This window comes from Electrophorus electricus, chromosome 8, assembly GCF_041902795.1.
Source record: "Electrophorus electricus isolate QZ-2024a chromosome 8, ASM4190279v1, whole genome shotgun sequence".
NCBI lineage: Eukaryota > Metazoa > Chordata > Actinopteri > Gymnotiformes > Gymnotidae > Electrophorus > Electrophorus electricus.
In genome coordinates this window covers 29195001-29213664 of record NC_137504.1, presented here as the reverse complement: position 1 = coordinate 29213664, position 18664 = coordinate 29195001, and the positions used below count along the sequence as shown (strand labels likewise).

At 42.4% G+C, this 18664-nt stretch overlaps 1 protein-coding gene across 17 annotated transcripts in view; it reads left to right on the top strand.

Annotated features, from left to right (window-relative positions):
* doc2b (double C2-like domains, beta) overlaps positions 1–18664 on the top strand; it is a 127580-nt gene that overhangs the window by 5239 nt on the left and 103677 nt on the right. For all 17 annotated transcript variants that reach the window (XR_014125017.1, XR_014125020.1, XR_014125021.1 and 14 more), the window contains 2 exons: positions 1781–1867; positions 13655–13814. Coding sequence is in view for 7 of the 17 variants with exons in the window: in XM_081719840.1 (XP_081575966.1) it covers positions 1781–1867; positions 13655–13814 (247 nt within the window). In the remaining 10 variants the exon portion in view is untranslated. The remainder of the gene's footprint in view (positions 1–1780; positions 1868–13654; positions 13815–18664) is intronic.

The window sequence follows — 18664 nt, the reverse complement described above, 5'->3', positions numbered from 1 at the left end:
GTTTATCCATAAACCTTTGCTGGGGTGATGGTTATAGATGCATTTCCTTCTTAAATACAAAGAGACGTCTAAGTCTCAGCTGTTTTTTAAAATCAGGCCCCTAACCTGTGTGATCTTGACATCTGTTGCTGAGATTTAAATATATTGAGATTATTAAGATAATTATAATTATGCTGTTAGTAGCATAATTATTTTTAAACTGCATGTACCCACAGAAAGGTGTTAAATTGTTTTGCTAATGTCATATGGGATATGTCAGGTGCCAGGTGATTATTGGACTCTGGGAATACAAAGAATTGGAATACAATTTGCTCAGAGCACAAGAAGAAATCATTTCCCCCCTGTGTTCAGCTATTTAATTCATTTTGAGATTCAAGAATGGCTAACTATAAACAACCTCCTCACGGATAAATTATTAACTTAATAGGTTTTCGGTTGGTGTGTCGAAATGTTGTTTTTTTTCGGGAGTAGCAGAATGAAGATGGGTGGCTGTTTGGACTCTGGCCTTTTGTGACCGCAGCTAAACTGCAGCGCTGCCATCAGTTGTCATTCAGAGCTAGAAGCAAATTATGCAAAGCACTAGTGTTTGGTGTGAAGATTCTTTTTGAAGAGTTTGTGGAAAATTGAAGGGCCCCCTGAGTGGTCTCTCTCTCTCTCTCTTTCTCTCTCTCTCTCTCTCTCAAAACCAATCTAAAAATATAAAACTCAGTAAAGGCATAATTACCAGTACATCTCCTGGCTATTGTCTTCCATTATGGAAAGCTTGATTAAAGGTTCTTTTTGCCTTCCTGTTACAATGCCATATCAAACCTTTAGCATTCAAATTGATTCTTGAACTCCAATTCACCAGAAGTCAATGCAATATCCTGTTGTAATTACATTTCTTCTACTAAGGAAAGTCTCTGTTTGTGCCAGCACTGGGCATTATTATATACCTTTCTCCGTGCTTTTTGGTAAATTATACATCTGTGCATATGCCTGTCTTAAATATGTGTTTGACTTCCTCTTTATCGGTTATTTAAAATCAGATATTTTTCCAGATCCATTTGGCGGTTTTTGCTTTAATCAACTTTGTTGCTTGTAATTGCATTTTGTAATTTCTTGAGTGCAATTTTGTAAAAACGGTAGGGCTATTGAATAAGAAAATGATCTGAAAGCAAACCCTGATGAGAGAAATGATTCAGGTTTGAACTTTTGGATTTAACTACAATGCCTGTTTGAGAACAAGATGGGTATCTGAGTAAAATGTAAAATTCTATTATATATAATTACGTTATATAATTTATGGTAGCCTGCAAAGACACACTATTGTCGTATACTGTATTAGCAATGTGAAATTTAGACATTAAAACAATGCCTACATGTATGCCAGTCATATATATCTGCGGCAGGGCAAATAAAGAATTCTTCCTCTGCTATTAGAAATGCAGAGTTTACCATACTCTTTCATTATGTGCACATTTCATGTTCCTTACTTTCATGGGTTTAATTGTTTTTATACTTTGTATCTCTTTCTGAAAAATATCAAAAGGTCTAACCAAGTAAAGCTTACGGTGTTGTAGGCAGCAGACTAGTGACACTGTTGGGTTGGGGAGGGGGAGTCGTGCAGTGGGGAGCCTTGGAATGTTCAAATTGCATGAAATCATCTTCCTTGAAGGAGATGATTGATTCATCTGATTTGCAAATGCTGCCTGTTACAACGATTTCTCATTAATCAGTTTACCCTTTGTTAGAAATGGACTTTCTTTCTTTCTTCCTTCCTCTGGTCTTTGATTTTCAGAAAGTGTGCACCAAGTGTGGGATAGAGACACCATGCAGTCAAAAGAGAACCCAGTGGCTGTGCAAGATCTGCAGTGAGCAGAGAGAGGTAGGTTTACAACTCCACACTGCCACTGCCTTAGGACACCACCCCAGCACACACAACAGCAACCAGAGAAAAACGCGTACACTTTATGAGCCGGTAACTGCAATGATTCTGCCTGAAAAAGAAAACAGACCCTAACAAGAATTGCATACTGCGAGTCATTTTGTGCCTTTCCAAACATTTGTTGGCTTAGTGGACTGTAACTCAAGGAGACATTTGCACAAATAAATGTGCGGTAAAAAAAACCCTGTTTTTTGAGGGTGTGCATGTTCAGACCTCAGGCCTTTGAGGGAGTACACATACAGACCCCAGGTCTATGAGATTGTGTGCATTTGGACCTTATATTGGAGGGCATGCACGTTCAGGTCTTTGAGGCCATGCATGTTCAGACTAGCGATCCGCATTTACATTCAGACCTCAGATGTTTGAGGGCATGCATGTTCAGAGCTCAGGTCTTTGAGCACATGCACATTCAGGGCTTTGAAGGCGTGCACGTTTGGACCTCAGATCTTTCAGGGCGTGTACGTTCAGAAGTCCGAACTTTGAAGGCGTGCACATTCAAACCCGAGGTATTTGAGGGCATGGACGTTCACGTCTCAGGTCTTTGAGAGCATTTGTCGTCATTAGAACGTGACTCATGAAGGGAACTCTATCGCAAGGCTATGCCCAAGCAAGTCAAGTGAAACGCCCTTTTAGCTGAGTCTGAGCCCTTTAATGTAGTTGATTTAGAGGGTTGCATTATGAGCTGTAGACAATTTTTGCCTAGTGTTTATAAGATAGCTGTAAGGAAATTAACTGCTATAAAACAATGATGTAATTTCTACTTGCCAGAGGTTTTCTATTTGTACATGATAAGTGTGCAATAACACATTTAATACAGTATTCCCTGAATGGCCCCTGTGATATCTTGCAGATAATTCAAGACTGCAGTGTATTGTATCTTTCAGACAATTCAAGACTGTGCTGTAAAAGAAAACAGCAGCAATATCGTAAACAAGCGTGTTCAAAGAAGTAGCTTTCGTTGCCTGTAGGATATTGTCACACCGCATGAAACGCGGCTGCTACTGACTTCTGCTTCTTAGCTCATGAGAAGGTCTTTCGTCTACCAGAAGGTCTTTTGGTGGTAGACTGCTTACAGCCCTCGTAAGGGCAAGCCACATGAAGCCAGGAGAAGTGTCTCCTGAATTCAGGTGGCAGATACTCTCCTGTTGCCCTGGCGTTCACACGGACAGCCAAACAGGAAATCAACATAGTCACAGTGAATACTTCACAAGTCCCTCTTGTCAGGAAAGTGAGGGCACTGTATCCTAAAAAAGTCAGGCTATGTAAAACTTCACATTATGTTTAGATATATAAGCCCTGCACTGCGTGGAGCATCACAGTGTCCGACCTGCGTACACAGAGTCACCAGTGAGCCTTCAGTGAGACAGCACCAATGTGAGAGCACCTCATCAGGGATTGGACAGATAATGAAAGCTTGCTGTCCCTGGCTGGATTTGGGAAGAGACCGATGCCCTTGTGCTCTTTGAGCAGGGAATTCAACCTCCTTATAGAGGAGGTTGACTTCTGAGATAGCAACTGTGCTATCCTGTTGTTTTTTTTACGCACTTCAAGTCCTGTGCGATTTGCTTGCTGTTATTGCATACAGCGTTAGTCAGGCAGCATATTTTGATAATTAGTGTTTGTAAAACGTTCTAAACATGCTCAGCGTGTTAGTTTTAAGTTATATACAATGTGGTCTTGCTCCCATCTGACTTTGCATTATAGACACAAAAACGATTGACAGCCGCATATACTTTGATATCACAGAATGCCTGTAGCGACCTCTGTGACAGTCATGTTTTGAAAAGGCCAAGGAATGATTTCTCTAAGTGTACGAAATACAGGTTCTATGTTTTCATATCTCCGCAGAGTATGAGTTCACGGCAAGCGGTACTTGCATTTGCCTTTGACTCTGGCGAGGTTTGATTTCGAGACTGCGCGTGAGGAATTTGTTGAGTTCCTTGTAATAAGAATACGACCTCACCCTAGCATAGAAAACGGAGTGAAAATGACTCGTCTAAGTGTATTGTCACGGTTTTCATGCACTTGTTCATTATATGTGCTTACAGGACTCTCCACACCACATGCAGGGATGTTTATTTTTGCATTAGAATAAAGGTAGGCGGTGTTGGCAAATGTTCTGTTCATGTCCTTTCTGATGCAAAACAAACATACAGTCTCCCGTTTTTACGCTAATTGTAATTTTAAAGTGAAGGCCTCAATTCACGTCGCCTAACTAGAGTCCGGATGTTAGCGTGGTATACTTTTACAGACATCTTTAACTTTCATGCTACGTAAAGTATAGATAAATCAAATAATACACAACATTTTCACTTTTTTCCTCCTAAAGAGCGTTTGTAAAACCAAATGGGGAGCGCCTCGTCCACGTGTCCTTGTGCGCGTGTAGCGCAGAGCGGTACTGGATGTTGTTATGACGTCGCTCCAGTCAGCCCCGCGCGATCTCCCGCGTGCCCAGGTGTGCAGCCCTTCAGTGGCCGAGAGACCGGCGCAGACGCTGATAATGGGCTGTGGGGAGAGTGATTAAATAAATAACAGGGAGGCTGATTGTTGAGTGTCACGGCTAGACAGAGACGCCGCAGCATCTTTATAGCAAGTCCTTTGTGGGGGGGGGGGGTTTCCTCGGCGACCGAGTTTCTCAATTAAACCGCAAATTATCATTGTGAATGTAGGTGTCTGTCATAGAATGCTTATTGTCATGCCATTCAAAAGAGAAAAAAAAAAACAGCTGCGGCTATAGGCTTATATGTTTGGTATAACTACAATAAATTGGATAGTCAAGGTCTGAATGATGCCGAGGTAAACCGTGTCTAGTTAAATGTAAATGGTTTAGATATTAGTGGTACACACATCTATATGAGCTGGGTTATAATGGGCCCTGCTGTGTGTGGACCTGTCAGTCATGATGAATTTGAAAGCTGGCGTAATTCACTCACTGAAGAACTTGCGTCAGTAGCCTACCTCAGACGTAATAAATAGCTACTAAAGCATAGTCCTACCTATGAAGATAGATATCATTCTTTTTCCTAGTGTTTAGGCGTATTTTACTGAATGGCAGTCTTTGGCCGTCTTATCTGTGAGTCTCACAGAGTCCGGGGAGCTCCTCCGTTCGGTATTATTCAGAATACCTGCGAGGCCGAGGAAGCTGATGTGTACTCAGCTCACGCTATCAGATCTGCCCTTGCCGTCATCCCTGGATGCAACACGTTATCAGAGCGGGTCTGTATTGATCTAGCCCAACCCCCCACGCACGCACACCCCTCCCGCTCCGCCCATCCTTTCGTCTGCAACACATTTGGAATTAAAACGGTCTGTCTTAGAAAACAGGCAAAGCCGCATCCAGTTTATTTCAGGAAACAATGAAAAACCAAACAGGTCGAACTGAACTGTTTTGTGGTGCTCCCTGATGATCTCAAGTGACAAACGGAAGGTGGCAAGCTCACATTTTTGGGGTGCATTCGGTCCTTCTCATTGAGTACGGCAAGTGCACCCGATATGGAAGTAGCATTCAGCCCATTTGACTCTGGGAATCCGAAACTTTTACTTTAGTTGCCTTGTCGTTCAGTTCCTGCTCACACGTGGTTGATATGCCACTTCCTGGCATGTCATCTGATGCTCGGAATTTCACATGGAGGTATGATGAAAATACCCCAAAAGATCCTTTAACCCCACTTACACCTTGAAGGAATAGGTGGTATCTTAATAGCTTTGGCAAGCCCATTTGTGATGACCGTTCTTGTATGCAAGGCATTTTCACGTCACTGTAGTAAGTATACGATGCCTAAATGCTTAGAGGACATTTTATTGGATAATTGCCTTTTGTTAGGTTTCCCCCCTAAGATCTTTTTGTTCATGTTCTCCTCCGCCTTGCAATAACATACGAACGGATATGGTTTTTATCCCAGTGCTCTACGGTTTTGGGTTAGATTACTATTTTCGTCTTAGTAGTGTCTGTGAAGAGCAGGCAGTGATAATATTTCTGCGCAGCGACACGAACTTACTATTAGGACGTCTACGAAACGTGTAATTAGGTATGAGCTGTAGCTCGCAAACTATTTTCGCATCAGTGGCTCTAACAAGGTGCATTTTAGCAACGCAATACTTTGCACCCAACACGTATAAATCATTTGTCTCTATTAATTTTGGCTTTTTGTTCGCCTGATGCCTTTGGCTTTTATTTTAGCTTCTTTACAGTTGAGTTTATCAACAATTCATTCGCATAATGAAAATTGTTATTTCCCGTGATTTTAGTTGCGCTAGATACGATCATTTGAGAAATTCCCAGATAATCCAGAAGATAAAACACGGCTCAACTGCGAAAGGCTCGACTCCGTGTCTGGAGGATGATCGTGAGAACAGTTATGACTGCGTGTCTAACTCCAGACTCCACCGTTGGAGCTCAGCGTGGTCAGTCGCAGCCTTGGGGAGCCTTGAAGTTTATTGCCGCTTCATGAAGACGTGCAAGCATGTAGAGGAAAGGTTTCGTTCTCTTATCCCTTATTAAAAAAAAACGGCATTTCCTCGATGCGCCAATTTCCCATAGCTTGTTTACGAACCTCAAAATACGACAGCAAACTGTTGGAATTTACTCCCGCGCTTTCTTTTTTAATTATTGTTTGGCAACTCCCTCTATTCAAAGAAAATTAGCCTTAGGCTCCTTAGCCCAAAAGACTGATATTAACTAGATTAATCTAGTGGTTTGTGGCACGAGCGATCAAAAATGTGCTCAGGAGGAATAAACAAATGAGGCTAATTTATGCAGACTCCACGTGGAGTTTCACGATACACTTGGCGAGACCAATAAGATCTGGAGCGCTTATTGCCGCTTGGCTGGCGGTTGTACCCGATGCGAAACGACAATTCAGTCAAAACTATACTAATTCACACGCTGTCCACGCAAAGGAGCCCGAAACCTGTACCGAGAGGGCGGTGAGAAGACGGAGAGCATCTACCAATCCACGAACAGTATTTAACAGAGTATTTAATATAACAGAGCTCAGTATTTCTAGATTTCCCAGAACGAGATGATATCATATAATATCGTGAGGTTAACAGTTCGTGCGTTGAGGGGAGGGATGGGTTGTGATTGAATTTATTTCTAGAAGTTGAGGTTATCTTTATGTTCTCGTGTCGTCCATTTGAATAATGGCGTGTGTGCTCCAGCAGCTCACCAGTTAAAGTGGGTGGAGCAAGGCACTAGCATCACACCAAAGCCAGGCGGTCGCTTCCCAACACTAAGCACATATACTGTCATATTGATAAATATATAGGTTGCTCTGGATAAGAGTGTCTGCCAAATGCTCTGTCAGCATCAGGCATACTGCAGTTATAGTTGATAAAATAATCAATGCTATTAATCTGTCCAGACGTTCAAGATAGATCAAAAAACATTAATGTTAAATGTTAAGGCTATGCTTTTTCAGAAGAGTGCAGTGTGACAGTCCTGATTTTTCTCATAGTTCTGTTTTCCTGAGCGCCATTCCACATTTTAGAGCGTGGTGGATATAATGAGTTCTACAGCACACAGTGGAGAAGTTACAATGACTGTAATTCTGCTCTCTTTGGAATTACACCAGCCGTGCAGTCACATCAGACGAGCTGGGACCATTATGGCTGTGGCCGTGCAGGAACTGGAATTATACACTTCATTTTGTTGTGTTCTCGTGGAGTAGCACGCTCTGTTAGCTCAGTAATGATTCACATTCATAATGTGCTTCACAATATGTGATGGTGGTACTGAACCTCAGTGATACACTTGTTTTGTGCAACTGTTGTTTTTCATGCTTCCTGCGCATTGCTTTCTGATCGTCTGCAAATGTATGTCTTGTATTCGGGATCTAGGCCATTTTCTGTTCATATAACCTAAGTGCTTTCTTCATCTTCCTTCGAAGTGCAGGTAGTATTTGGATATTAAATTTGTGTTGTAACTGGTCATCACATGTTTCAGAAGCCAGTCCTTTGCTCTGTGTTTTTCTTTTTGATTGCCAAGTTCTAAATGCAAATATAAAATTCTTTCCAGCCTAGCGAAGTGGTACTGTATTTGAACTGAGCCCAAAGACTGTTAGGCCTTTTGAATTTAAGTTCATTAGCTAGATTCTAGCTGACACACGGCTCTGATCAAATATACTGGTGCAAGTTGCTGTTCTTCAGTTGCAGGATCCTAAACTATGTTACCTGTGGAGGGCCAAAAATCAGAGGAATTACATTACTAGAGTGGTGTCATATAGAGAAAAAAGCTGTACTGTGATTAAATTGCTGCATATTGTGACATGCTTTGTAATATTCTATTTGCAGGACATGTTTTGTAATATATATTTTTACCCAAAGTATTTACACTTGTTGATTCGTGATGTTAGATAATGGGACTGTGTTGTCCATCTGAACACACAGCGTGCTCATCTGCCGTGTCTGAGACTGGGCAGAAAACCTTCAGTAAACAAGAGGAACTGTTGTGCTCTTAGAAAGCTCATTTGCATTTTGGGGCCTTCTGTGATATCAGTATTACGAAGGTCAGTATTGATCAATAAATAATAACATATCAGCTTCTTTGTTGGGAACACCTGTACACCTGCTCTTTTATGTAATTATCTGATTAGCCAATTGTGTAGTAGCCAAATACGCAGACACGGGTCCAGAGGAAGAAACCTTGAGAGGAACCAACGCTGATCCTTGTCCTCATCTGGTTCACACCGGATGGCAATCTATTAACACATAACAAATGAAGTTTGCTTTTGCTTTTAACTTTAATCTGCTATAAAAGTTATAATAGTAGTGTATAAGCTTTAATAAATAGCTATTACATATTTGTTTGTTTGTGCCAGATGGACTGGTTTGACTTCAGAAACTGCTGATTTAATTCATGCACAGCAGTCTCTACAGTTTACACAGAATCATATGAATAATAAAACATGTAGCGAGCAGTAATTCTGTAGATGGTGTGGCAGTTCTATGGAAACACACTGTTAATGAAAGAGGTCATAGGATAATGGTCAGACTGGTTAAACTGGAAGCCTGGCATAACTCAGATAACCAGTCTTTACAAACATGTTGAGGAGAAAGGTATCACAATATGCACAACCCGGTTGGTGGTGAAGTGGGGAATATGGCGCAAGATGGGCACTGTAATAGCTATGTTGCACAATTTGTATACCCCAGCCTATGTGAGCATTGTTTCTGACTATGTGCAAACCTTTATGGCCACAATTTCCCATCTTATAATGGATATTTCCAGCATGTTAATGTACTATCTCAAAAGGCACAAACCATTCCAAACTGGTTTCCTAACCATGACGATGAGTTCAGTGGCCTTCAGTCAATGGACATGAATCCACTGGGGATCCTCCGGGATGCAGTAGCGCATGATTTTTAGCATTAATGTACAGTTGGCAAATCTGCTGCAGTTTTGCAATTATTTCAAAATGGACCAAAACCTCAAAGGAATGTTTCCAACACCAGGAAATGCTTGGAAAGAAAAATGTATGGAAATGTATTATCCCAGGAGCATGCAGTATAGATTTAAAAAGCTTCTGCAATTTTATATTTATCCTTAGGATTCACACTACAAAATACCACATGTTCTCATCTTCAGCCACTACTTTAACACTCACCCAGCACAACTACCCATTGGCTTGCCTTCTAGAAGCAAGCTGGCTGACTTTCTTTTTCCCCATTAACAAGTCCGGATTAGCCGCGACCCCCGTGCCGGGACCCTTCCGCCTTTCCCCCCGGTTCCTCCCATTGTCCTGCTGCCACTCACCAGAGCCGGGTGGCACTAATAGAGTTCTGGCTCACTGGTTCTGGAGCGCAGGGCTCAAGCGGAGCGTTCCGGTCACCAGTGGTTGCACACCTGCAATCCACAGAAGTCAATTTCACAAAACACTGCCTCCCCCACCCCTGTTCAAATTAGCGATATTATCTTGCCACTAATTAAAATGCCAAGACAGGAAATTATTTGCTGCGTTCCACCATTCATTTGGCACATCTCGAATCTGTCAAAGGGCGCAATCGAAGCAAGCGTGCTACGAGACACTCCTTAGTGCGTGAGGTTTAGAAGTACATTTGAAGCAAGGGGAAGATATAATAACAGTTTTCCCTAGACATTATCAGGTGCGCCTTCTTCATATATTTGCTGGCAACCGAGGAACAGAGGAATAGAGGATTCATGAGGCACTGAGTAATAGTATTAAACTAGGAAACCCTGCTTTCCGTATAGGATAGCAGTCATTACTGTGCCTGGGTCAGGTATGCTGCTGTTAATCAGTGGTGATTGTTGTGTTCAATGGTGAACAATTACATTGAACATGTTTATATATTGCGACCCCCACTCGCAGTGGTTTCATGTTGTTGGAAATGAGGAATGGTGCTTTCGCACCCTATTTCTTTTTTCCTCTTATATACAGCTATTTGGGAACATTTGCCCTGCTGGGTTGAGAGTGGTCTACAATCTACATATATCCAGCCAGCCAACGATCCAATGGTCAGGGAAGGGCCAATGATGAATCATTAGAGAGTGGCTAACACACACTCCGTGTGCCAACAGATGAGCCATAGTCTATAAGTGCACACCAATAATCTTTTTTTAATGAAGGGGCTTGGCACTATAAAAATACACTACATAAAAAACATCTCAGAATGTACAATATTTAAAATGTCACACTTTGTACAAGACTTATAAGGTACTTAGAATTGCTGTCCAAGGTTGTCGCATATTTGCTCCACAAAGCTAATTAAATATAGTGTGGTAAAAGACTCACTAGATATACCTTGCAAAAATAAACCTATGGTTGGTGGACTGTTGTATCCATGTGACTGTGTGTGTGTGTGTGTGTGTGTGTGTGTGTGTGTGCGCGTTCACATTCACTGCATTGATAGGATAGGCGGGAGCCTGATGCACAGGGCTGAAGATAACGAGGCTGTAGATATTGCAGAAGACACAAATACAGCTTCACCATTATTTTCCATTTTTCCTTCTCTTCCTTGACCTTGAACAAACTTGTGCTGCTTGTATATTTTCCCCATGGCTCGTGGTCTTCCATATCACTATTGTGACCTGTCTCCTGTCCCTCTGTAAGGGAAATTAATAGACATATGAGCATTCTCAATTGACGTGAAGATATATTAGATGCACACAAACCAGGCTTGGTTTTTAATCATCCACATGTCAGTTTCAATAAGTTGACTTATTAATGTTAGAAAATGACTTAAAATTGTTATATACTCATGAAAGAATCTTGTAATTATTTGGACTGTTGCTACCCGTGTATATTCTTATTATTGCAGACTAAGAGTAGATCAAACACCAGCCAGTTGGGTAGGCCTTCCAGGGTCAAACACCAGTTGGGTAGGCCTTCCAGGGTTTCACAGCTGCACCCCCTTGTCCTTCATCATGCAGGGTAATGCCAGAGTGTTCTTCCTGGTGGACTTCATTTTGATCAGGAAACCTGTTATCTAATGGCCATCATAATGAAAGTAGATGTATGTGGATATAGCGTCCAAGGTCAGGTTGTTTTAGATCTTCTTCGTCATCGTTTGGGTGTTAGCCCAGATCTGCTTCTTCATGTGTCTGTTTCTAGTTGGTAATTGGTTCTTGTCATGTAAAAGTGAAGGATATGAGCAGGCCAATTTGTTGTGTTTTGGTGTGCTGAACTTTAATCAGATAATTAGTGGATTTGCCTGTAATTAGTTACCGTGCAGTCGACTCAGTCAAATATATCAGCAGCTACAAACTCGATCTGTAAGCCTCCATAAAATGCTCATTTTAACCAATTTCATTATGTTTGAATATATTAATTCCCCAACAAAAGCTTGGCAGGGACATTAATGATCAGTCCATTTACTGCCAGCTGCATTAAACGGGCTTTTGAAACATCCTTTAAAAGTTCGGTCTTAACCTCATGGTAAGGGTCTAAATTAAATAAGTATAAGTAACATTTTGCATGCAGGAATCCTCAGTCAGAGTACATATGATTGATATATCCTACTGGCACATCATTTCCCACATGCTAAAAGACCACTGTGTGTAAGAACAGCTCTGCCTTTAATGTTTAATTAATTTGATTTGTCTCCTACTCCAGCCTTTGTCAGAAGATGGTACTGAGTACCCACATAGCGTTGTGCATATGAGGTTTTGTTTTTTTTTCAAGGTTTTTATTTTATGCAACCCCGTGAGAGAAATGATGACACAGTCCACTCTGTGTTCGTAGTGTCATTCTCTGTATCAGCCATTACTGACATCCACTTTTGATCATTTCTGTGTATGTGCTATGCCAAATTTGGTTACTGATAAAGAAATGTTATTCATTCATTTCTTCACCATTCTTTCATTGAGAGACATTCTTTTGTTGCACATAGATTGTCTTTTGTTTCTGAAATTCAATTTCATGCAATTACTTCAAACGGTGAAATGAAGTAGTTTCAGTGCAAACATCTTTAAAATCTTCATCTTTCCTTTTTTGTTGTCAGAAAATTCTTTTCTATTACCAGGCTAATAAAAAAAATTGTCCTTTTCCTCGTACCATAATTTAAATCCATGGAAATTGAGGGGGAATTTTTTTTTTTTTAAAGGGTAATATATATATATATATATATATATATATATATATATATATATATATATATATATATATGCGTATGTATTTAGCCATTGTTGTCATTTGATTGGAGTGACAATAATTGTTTTTTATGTGTAATATCTCCTTTTAAGTTCCCACTACAACCACAAAAAAAGTTATCCAAAGACTGGCCAGTGAGAAGCTTCCTCAGAGAAAGGGCATTGCTCAACAGTCACAGGATTGGCTATAGCTCTGTGCCACATTTGCATGAGCGTGGCTGGCTCATAAATGGTTGGTGGTTTAGGTGATGGAGATGGTAGCTGGATGGCTCCAGCTGGGCGATGATCCCTGCCAACTGAGCACCAGCTGCTGCTGACCCTGACATTTTAGTTCCTGTTATCTGTCGCTATATAACCATGTACCAGAGTGCCAGAACTTCTATGCTTATCAGTAATGTCATCAGACAGACTGGCTAGCCACAATACCTACACCATACTGTATTTGGAATGCTTTCTACAAAAGAGTTTGAGACAGCCTACGTGATGTACTGCTGTATGCTTTTTTAGCTACTTTTGGCTCTGTATAACTAAGAAGAATCCCTTAGCTCTGATCTGAAGCCCTGGCAGGGAAACCTTTAAAGTTGGCTATTGCCCGGAAATAATCTGGCCTTTTAAGAAGATGATGAATGATTTATGGTATCCCATCATGCTTTGCCACACTGCCACACTGCCAAAGTCCTGTCCAGACAGGAACGGTTGAAATAAACTGGCCCTGCATACCTTCCTGCAGGCACAGGCCATAATATGAAGCCATTCCACCAAAGAGCAGCACTGTCCTGAACAGCTCGAAGGAACAAGATGGCTTAGAAGTCAAACACTGGAGAAGTTGAACATGACCAGTCACAACCCCACCACGCTGTTTATGTGCACCATGCAATTACTCCCAACTCCACCTCAGCTACAGAACACTATTATTCCTTTCCTCAAGGTCAACTGTGTCATGTCAAATCCTCCGAATACCTGCTGTGATTGTTGTTTGCCTCATGGACATAATAAATCTCTGTGCTGTCTGCCCTCACAACTCATATAACTAGTGTTTCTCTCCATTTCTTTCTCACTCACTCCCACCATATCTCTCTCTCTCTCTCTCTCTCTCTCTCTCTCTCTCTCTCTCCTACCAGGTGTGGAAGCGTTCGGGGGCCTGGTTCTACAAAGCGTTGCCGAGGTACATTCGTCCAGTGAAAGATTCACTGTCAGACATCAGGAGGCCAGTGGCAGCGAGAGAAGAGCAACCAGTGGCCAGAAGTCTGCCCGCCACCTACACGTGGGCCCATAGCAAAGGTCAGTATGGAGATCTGTAAAATCTATTCCATTTGATTCCATTGGATTATTTTGGAAATTTTATGTAAATTTTATGTAAAACTGATGTAAATTTTAAACAAGTATTCTGGCCCATTTTGGCAAACCTGGTGCAAGATCCAGGTCAACTTTTAAAAGCGAATTCAGAAACATTTAGATTAGCTGCAGAGTTACGTCTGTCGGCAGTCATCAGTGGCCACCACATTTACAAGACTTCCCACGTCCTGTCATTAATGTAATCAAAGCCCCCAGCATCGCTCAGTAATGGTCGTTCAGTCACCCGATTGGCCCTGAAGTGCCTCAGCACAGAGTGAAATTTGCCTCTCCTAGTAGAAATGGCTAAAAAGGAGAGGCTTATGCCAAAGTAAATTGGCCATGGCACGGATAAAAATGAAGCCGTCTGTTGTGTCTGATAAGTCATCCTTTTTTGTGCAAAGTGAGAAGCAGGTCCCCTCGAGACACTTTTAAGTATGTGCTAACAGACAGCAAGACAGTCTGTGACCACATGACATGTCCCTGTAGGCCCCAGTAAAACAAGCACCATCCGTCATTGGTTAGGATCCTTTGCGGTCATGACCACCACGAGCTGCCCAATTTTTCAGCTGACTGATGTTACGTATGTGTCTGGGAAAAAGCAATTAATCTTGACATTATGATTTTCTAGATGGTATTTCTCATCACGCCCCCCAGCTGCATGCGTTTCCAGTATTTGGTGCTATAAATAAGTGCAGGTGGTGTGAACATGCATTTGTTGTCAACTAAGCCCACACGCATATGTTGCGCTGTCTTGTGTTGCGAAGAGGTGTGTACGCAGTCACAGTGGTCAGTTTCATAGTACATCTTTGTCAACTCAGACCCCTGTCTTCTGTCATGCACCCGATGGGTATTCGATTTCGTTTTCACTCCAGGCCGTTAGTGGGTAAGCATTTACTTCTGAAAATAATACCATGAGAGTCTGAAAGGGTTTTCTTACCCCATCGTGCGCAAGTATACAAAGGAGAACGGAGGAACTTGTATGGTGGACTGTTGTCGTGGAACGGTCCGGAACACTGTGGAAGGCTGATTGGTTCAGATGACTGAAGGTAAACTGCATGTTTCTTTGGCTGTCTGCATGTAGGCACGTGAGGGGAGATTTTGACTTGTTCTTGTCACTTGCCTTCTGTTATTGAAAAGACAGCAATTGGTTGCTTTAATTACCTTCATTATCAGCAAGGCTTGTTGAAAAAGGAGCCTTGGAGTTCACTGCCAAAGCTCAAAGGCTGTGTTTTATATTCTTGCTTTTGCTGGGGCTGCGCTTTGTGAGTTCTGAATTCACTGAAGTACTCAAAAATGCTCACATGGGGGCTGTCAGCGTAATCTGAAGTCAATATTTCACCACACTGTCAAAGCAACGACTGCATGATTTTTCTGAGTGTAGGCGTCGTTGAACCCAAGCGGGTTGGATAATTTGATCCTATTTCAATTAGCTTCTTCTGAATGGCTTAGCTTTAGCTTCTGATATTTTTTCTCCACTGCTGAAGTAAACAGTGAATATAAAGCAATGTAAATTCCCTTTCAGTGGTTTTTGGAGCAGACATTTTAGTACAGTAGAGTATGGTGTCCTATCAAGCATAAGAAATTCACACTAGATCATTGTTCATTAAATATATCTTTGAAATAGAGACACTGGCATCCAGCCCCACAGCCTGTCCAGCCCCACAGCCTGTCCTGCCCCACAGCCTGTCCAGCCCCACAGCCTGTCCAGCCCCACAGCCTGTCCTTCCCCACAGCCTGTCCAGCCCCACAGTCTGTTCTGCCCCACAGCCTGTCCTGCCCCACAGCCTGTCCAGCCCCACAGTCTGTCCAGCCCCACAGCCTATCCTGCCCCACAGCCTGTCCTGCCCCACAGCCTGTCCAGCCCCACAGCCTGTCCTGCCCCACAGCCTGTCCTGTGGAGCACTGTAAAATAAAAACGTCCATAGTTATTGAAAGTGCACGTATATAGTAAACATATAACACACTGGTAAGTTTCTTTCATAATGCTTTCAGCCTATAACCTGAAGGTTCTGATGTCATGGTACGGCCCCTCCCCAAAACGTCTCCCTGTCTATGTGTGTGTGTGTGTGTGTGTGTGTGTGTGTGTGTGTGTGTGTGTGTGTGTGTGTGTGTGTGTGTGTGTGTGCGCATTCGTCTGTATGGCCATGCCCTCATATTGTGCATGTATATATGTCTTGTGTTTGAGTCTGTGTGGGTCGATGTTTGAACCCAATAGCCTGCATTCTTTGCTCGTGTTGACATGTCTAAATAAACGTATGTGTTTGTCCTACAAACTCGTCCCCGCATCCTGCTCAGCCTCCTCGTCACCTCTGATGTATAGTTAACATGTAGTAATATATGGTTTGGCAGTCTAACCTTCCCCAAAGCACTAATATCAAGCTACAGATATTGTTTGAAGGAGCAGTTATTAATCTTCTCCGGCCCAGTTGAATACCTCTCTCCATCCACACCCTTCATCTTTGCTGGATTCCTCCTGCCAATTGCACTTTGACAGTCTCATGAATTAATACTGGCAGGTTAATCAGTTTAAATTTATGTAAACGTTATAAATGGGGCTCATTGGAATTGCATACAAAATCCCACATTTGGCAGCCATAACAGATCTGTGATGGTAATACACTTGCCTGATGGGCTCGCGCGGGGTAATGAGAAGCTTATGAAGAAACGGAGAAGATGGAGTCAAACACCCTGTGCAAATCCGGACATTCTCTTCCATCGCTTCATTTTCCTTTTCTGTCTGTCTGTTTTGTTTTGTTTTGGTTTTTTTTATTGATCATTCCACCTCTTTTGTGGAGAATAGCCACGCCTGCTATTATTTGCCCTCAGGGTTCCTTTAATGGTGAGTTGGTGATGCCATCGGCTTTTGCTTTGCCCCCTGCTGGAGCAGGGGCTTCACCGCGCCGGTCGCCATTGTGTTTTATCGGGGGTGAAGGAGCCCAGCGCAGCAGCATGCCGCAACGGTGTCAGACTTCTGAATAGGAGGGACTGAATTCTATGCAGGAGCATTTTCCTGGGTCCCAGTGTTGAACTCATGCTGAGGCCATTCTGTTCCGTGACGGCGAATTTGGGTTTCATGGTTTATTCTGCATGTTTTCACTAAGGACATTTAATTGGCTCGGCAACACAGACATGGGTATGGAATTCTTGTCCAAGAAAACCTGTTGTTTAGATTGTCCCCATTGGTACTCGATCCAGAGGTCAGTTGGTACATTGTGCATCCTTACGTTGGCTGCACGCACTCTCTTGAGAATTCCAAATGCCAGCAGCAGATAATTGGTACTTCTTCCTCAAACTTCTACTCATTGACAAATGGTAATGCTTTCCAGAGCCATGACTAAGAGATCCCTGCAGGGCTTCCTCTGCACTGGCGCACAACCAGCCCCATGCTGATTACTTCCGAACAAGGCCGTCCAAACAGGCCTGATTGGGGGCTTAGATTTGAGGGAACTGCGGCTTTCAATGGCAGCATCTGGAGAACTGCGGGAGAAGATGATGCGTAAATGTTTATCCCAGCATCCTTTAAGATGTAGTGAGATGGCGAATGCCGTCGCCTCCCTGAGCCAAATATGACTTTTTGCCCAGTGCGAGTGAGTATTGATTTTAGATTTGTATTTCATAGCTTCCAGACAGGCTGCAAATTATCCCCAAAAGCAGAACAAAGGCCCATAGAAAATTCCTTAGTGCTTGCTTTTCTTATAAAGACCCTGTGAAATGTTCATGATGTTTTGATGTTTTATTGTGAGATAGTATACTTTTTTTTTTGCAAGTGGCTTTTTATGGCAGCTTTAGATGTCATTTTTGCGTTGTTTGGATTGAATCACAGCTGCTAATTTAAAAGGCCAGTCTGCACTGTATGAAAGGTTCAGCAAAATCACTGAACTTATTGATGTGCTAGAAAGGCAGGTGTCTGAAAATGACATCACCAACAAGGGCACCAAGGTGTGAAAAGCTCCAAGACAGAGCACAGATGCCACTGGATGATTCGCTACAATAAACTCTACTGTCAGTCACGCACTGAGTGTGTTGAAATGTTCTAATAATGTTTCCTCTCTGAGTTGTAATTTAGACATGACTCTGAGCAGCAGGCATGTTTGAATCGCTGTGCTACAGGGAGCGTCCCAGCGTGGCGTCCTGCCTCTGTTAAAGAACGCTGGTGGTAAGATGTGCTCTGCCTGATGGACCTAATGAAGACAGCAGAAACAAGACAGAGATGATTAGAGGGTTCTGGATGAAAGGCAGATTGCATACACTTACAAGCTGGCCCGCGCGCCAACACACACACACACACACACACACACACACACCCAATACACACATACACACACACAATACACAATTCCGACATATGTGCTGTGCATACCCATATTGTAGTTACATTGATAGGATAAAGAAACTCCTCAAACCCTCGCTAATTCGACTCATTTATCGCATTTGTCTATACCAATAGCATTCTTTCTGTTATTCCTTCTCTCAGTTCCAAACTCTGCAGACACTCTTTCTTCTTTCTTCTTTCTGGTACCGATTTGATTTAAAGTAAACAACCACATTGTATTTGCTGAGGCCGTTAACTGTAAATCTGACAAGCTCGGGCCGTGCAATCTGGGGAACAGTCGATGTAAGCATAGCGCCCTGAGCCTGGCCTGCCCTGTCATAGACTCTAATGTGATTAAACATGTTAATGTTGGCCAGCAAAGGAATGTCCAATGCAAAGTGTGTTCTGCTTATGGTTGGCCCATGCAATCATGCAGTTTTTTTTGTTTTTTTTTAGTGCACTATGGCTCTGGGGCTTCCGCTGT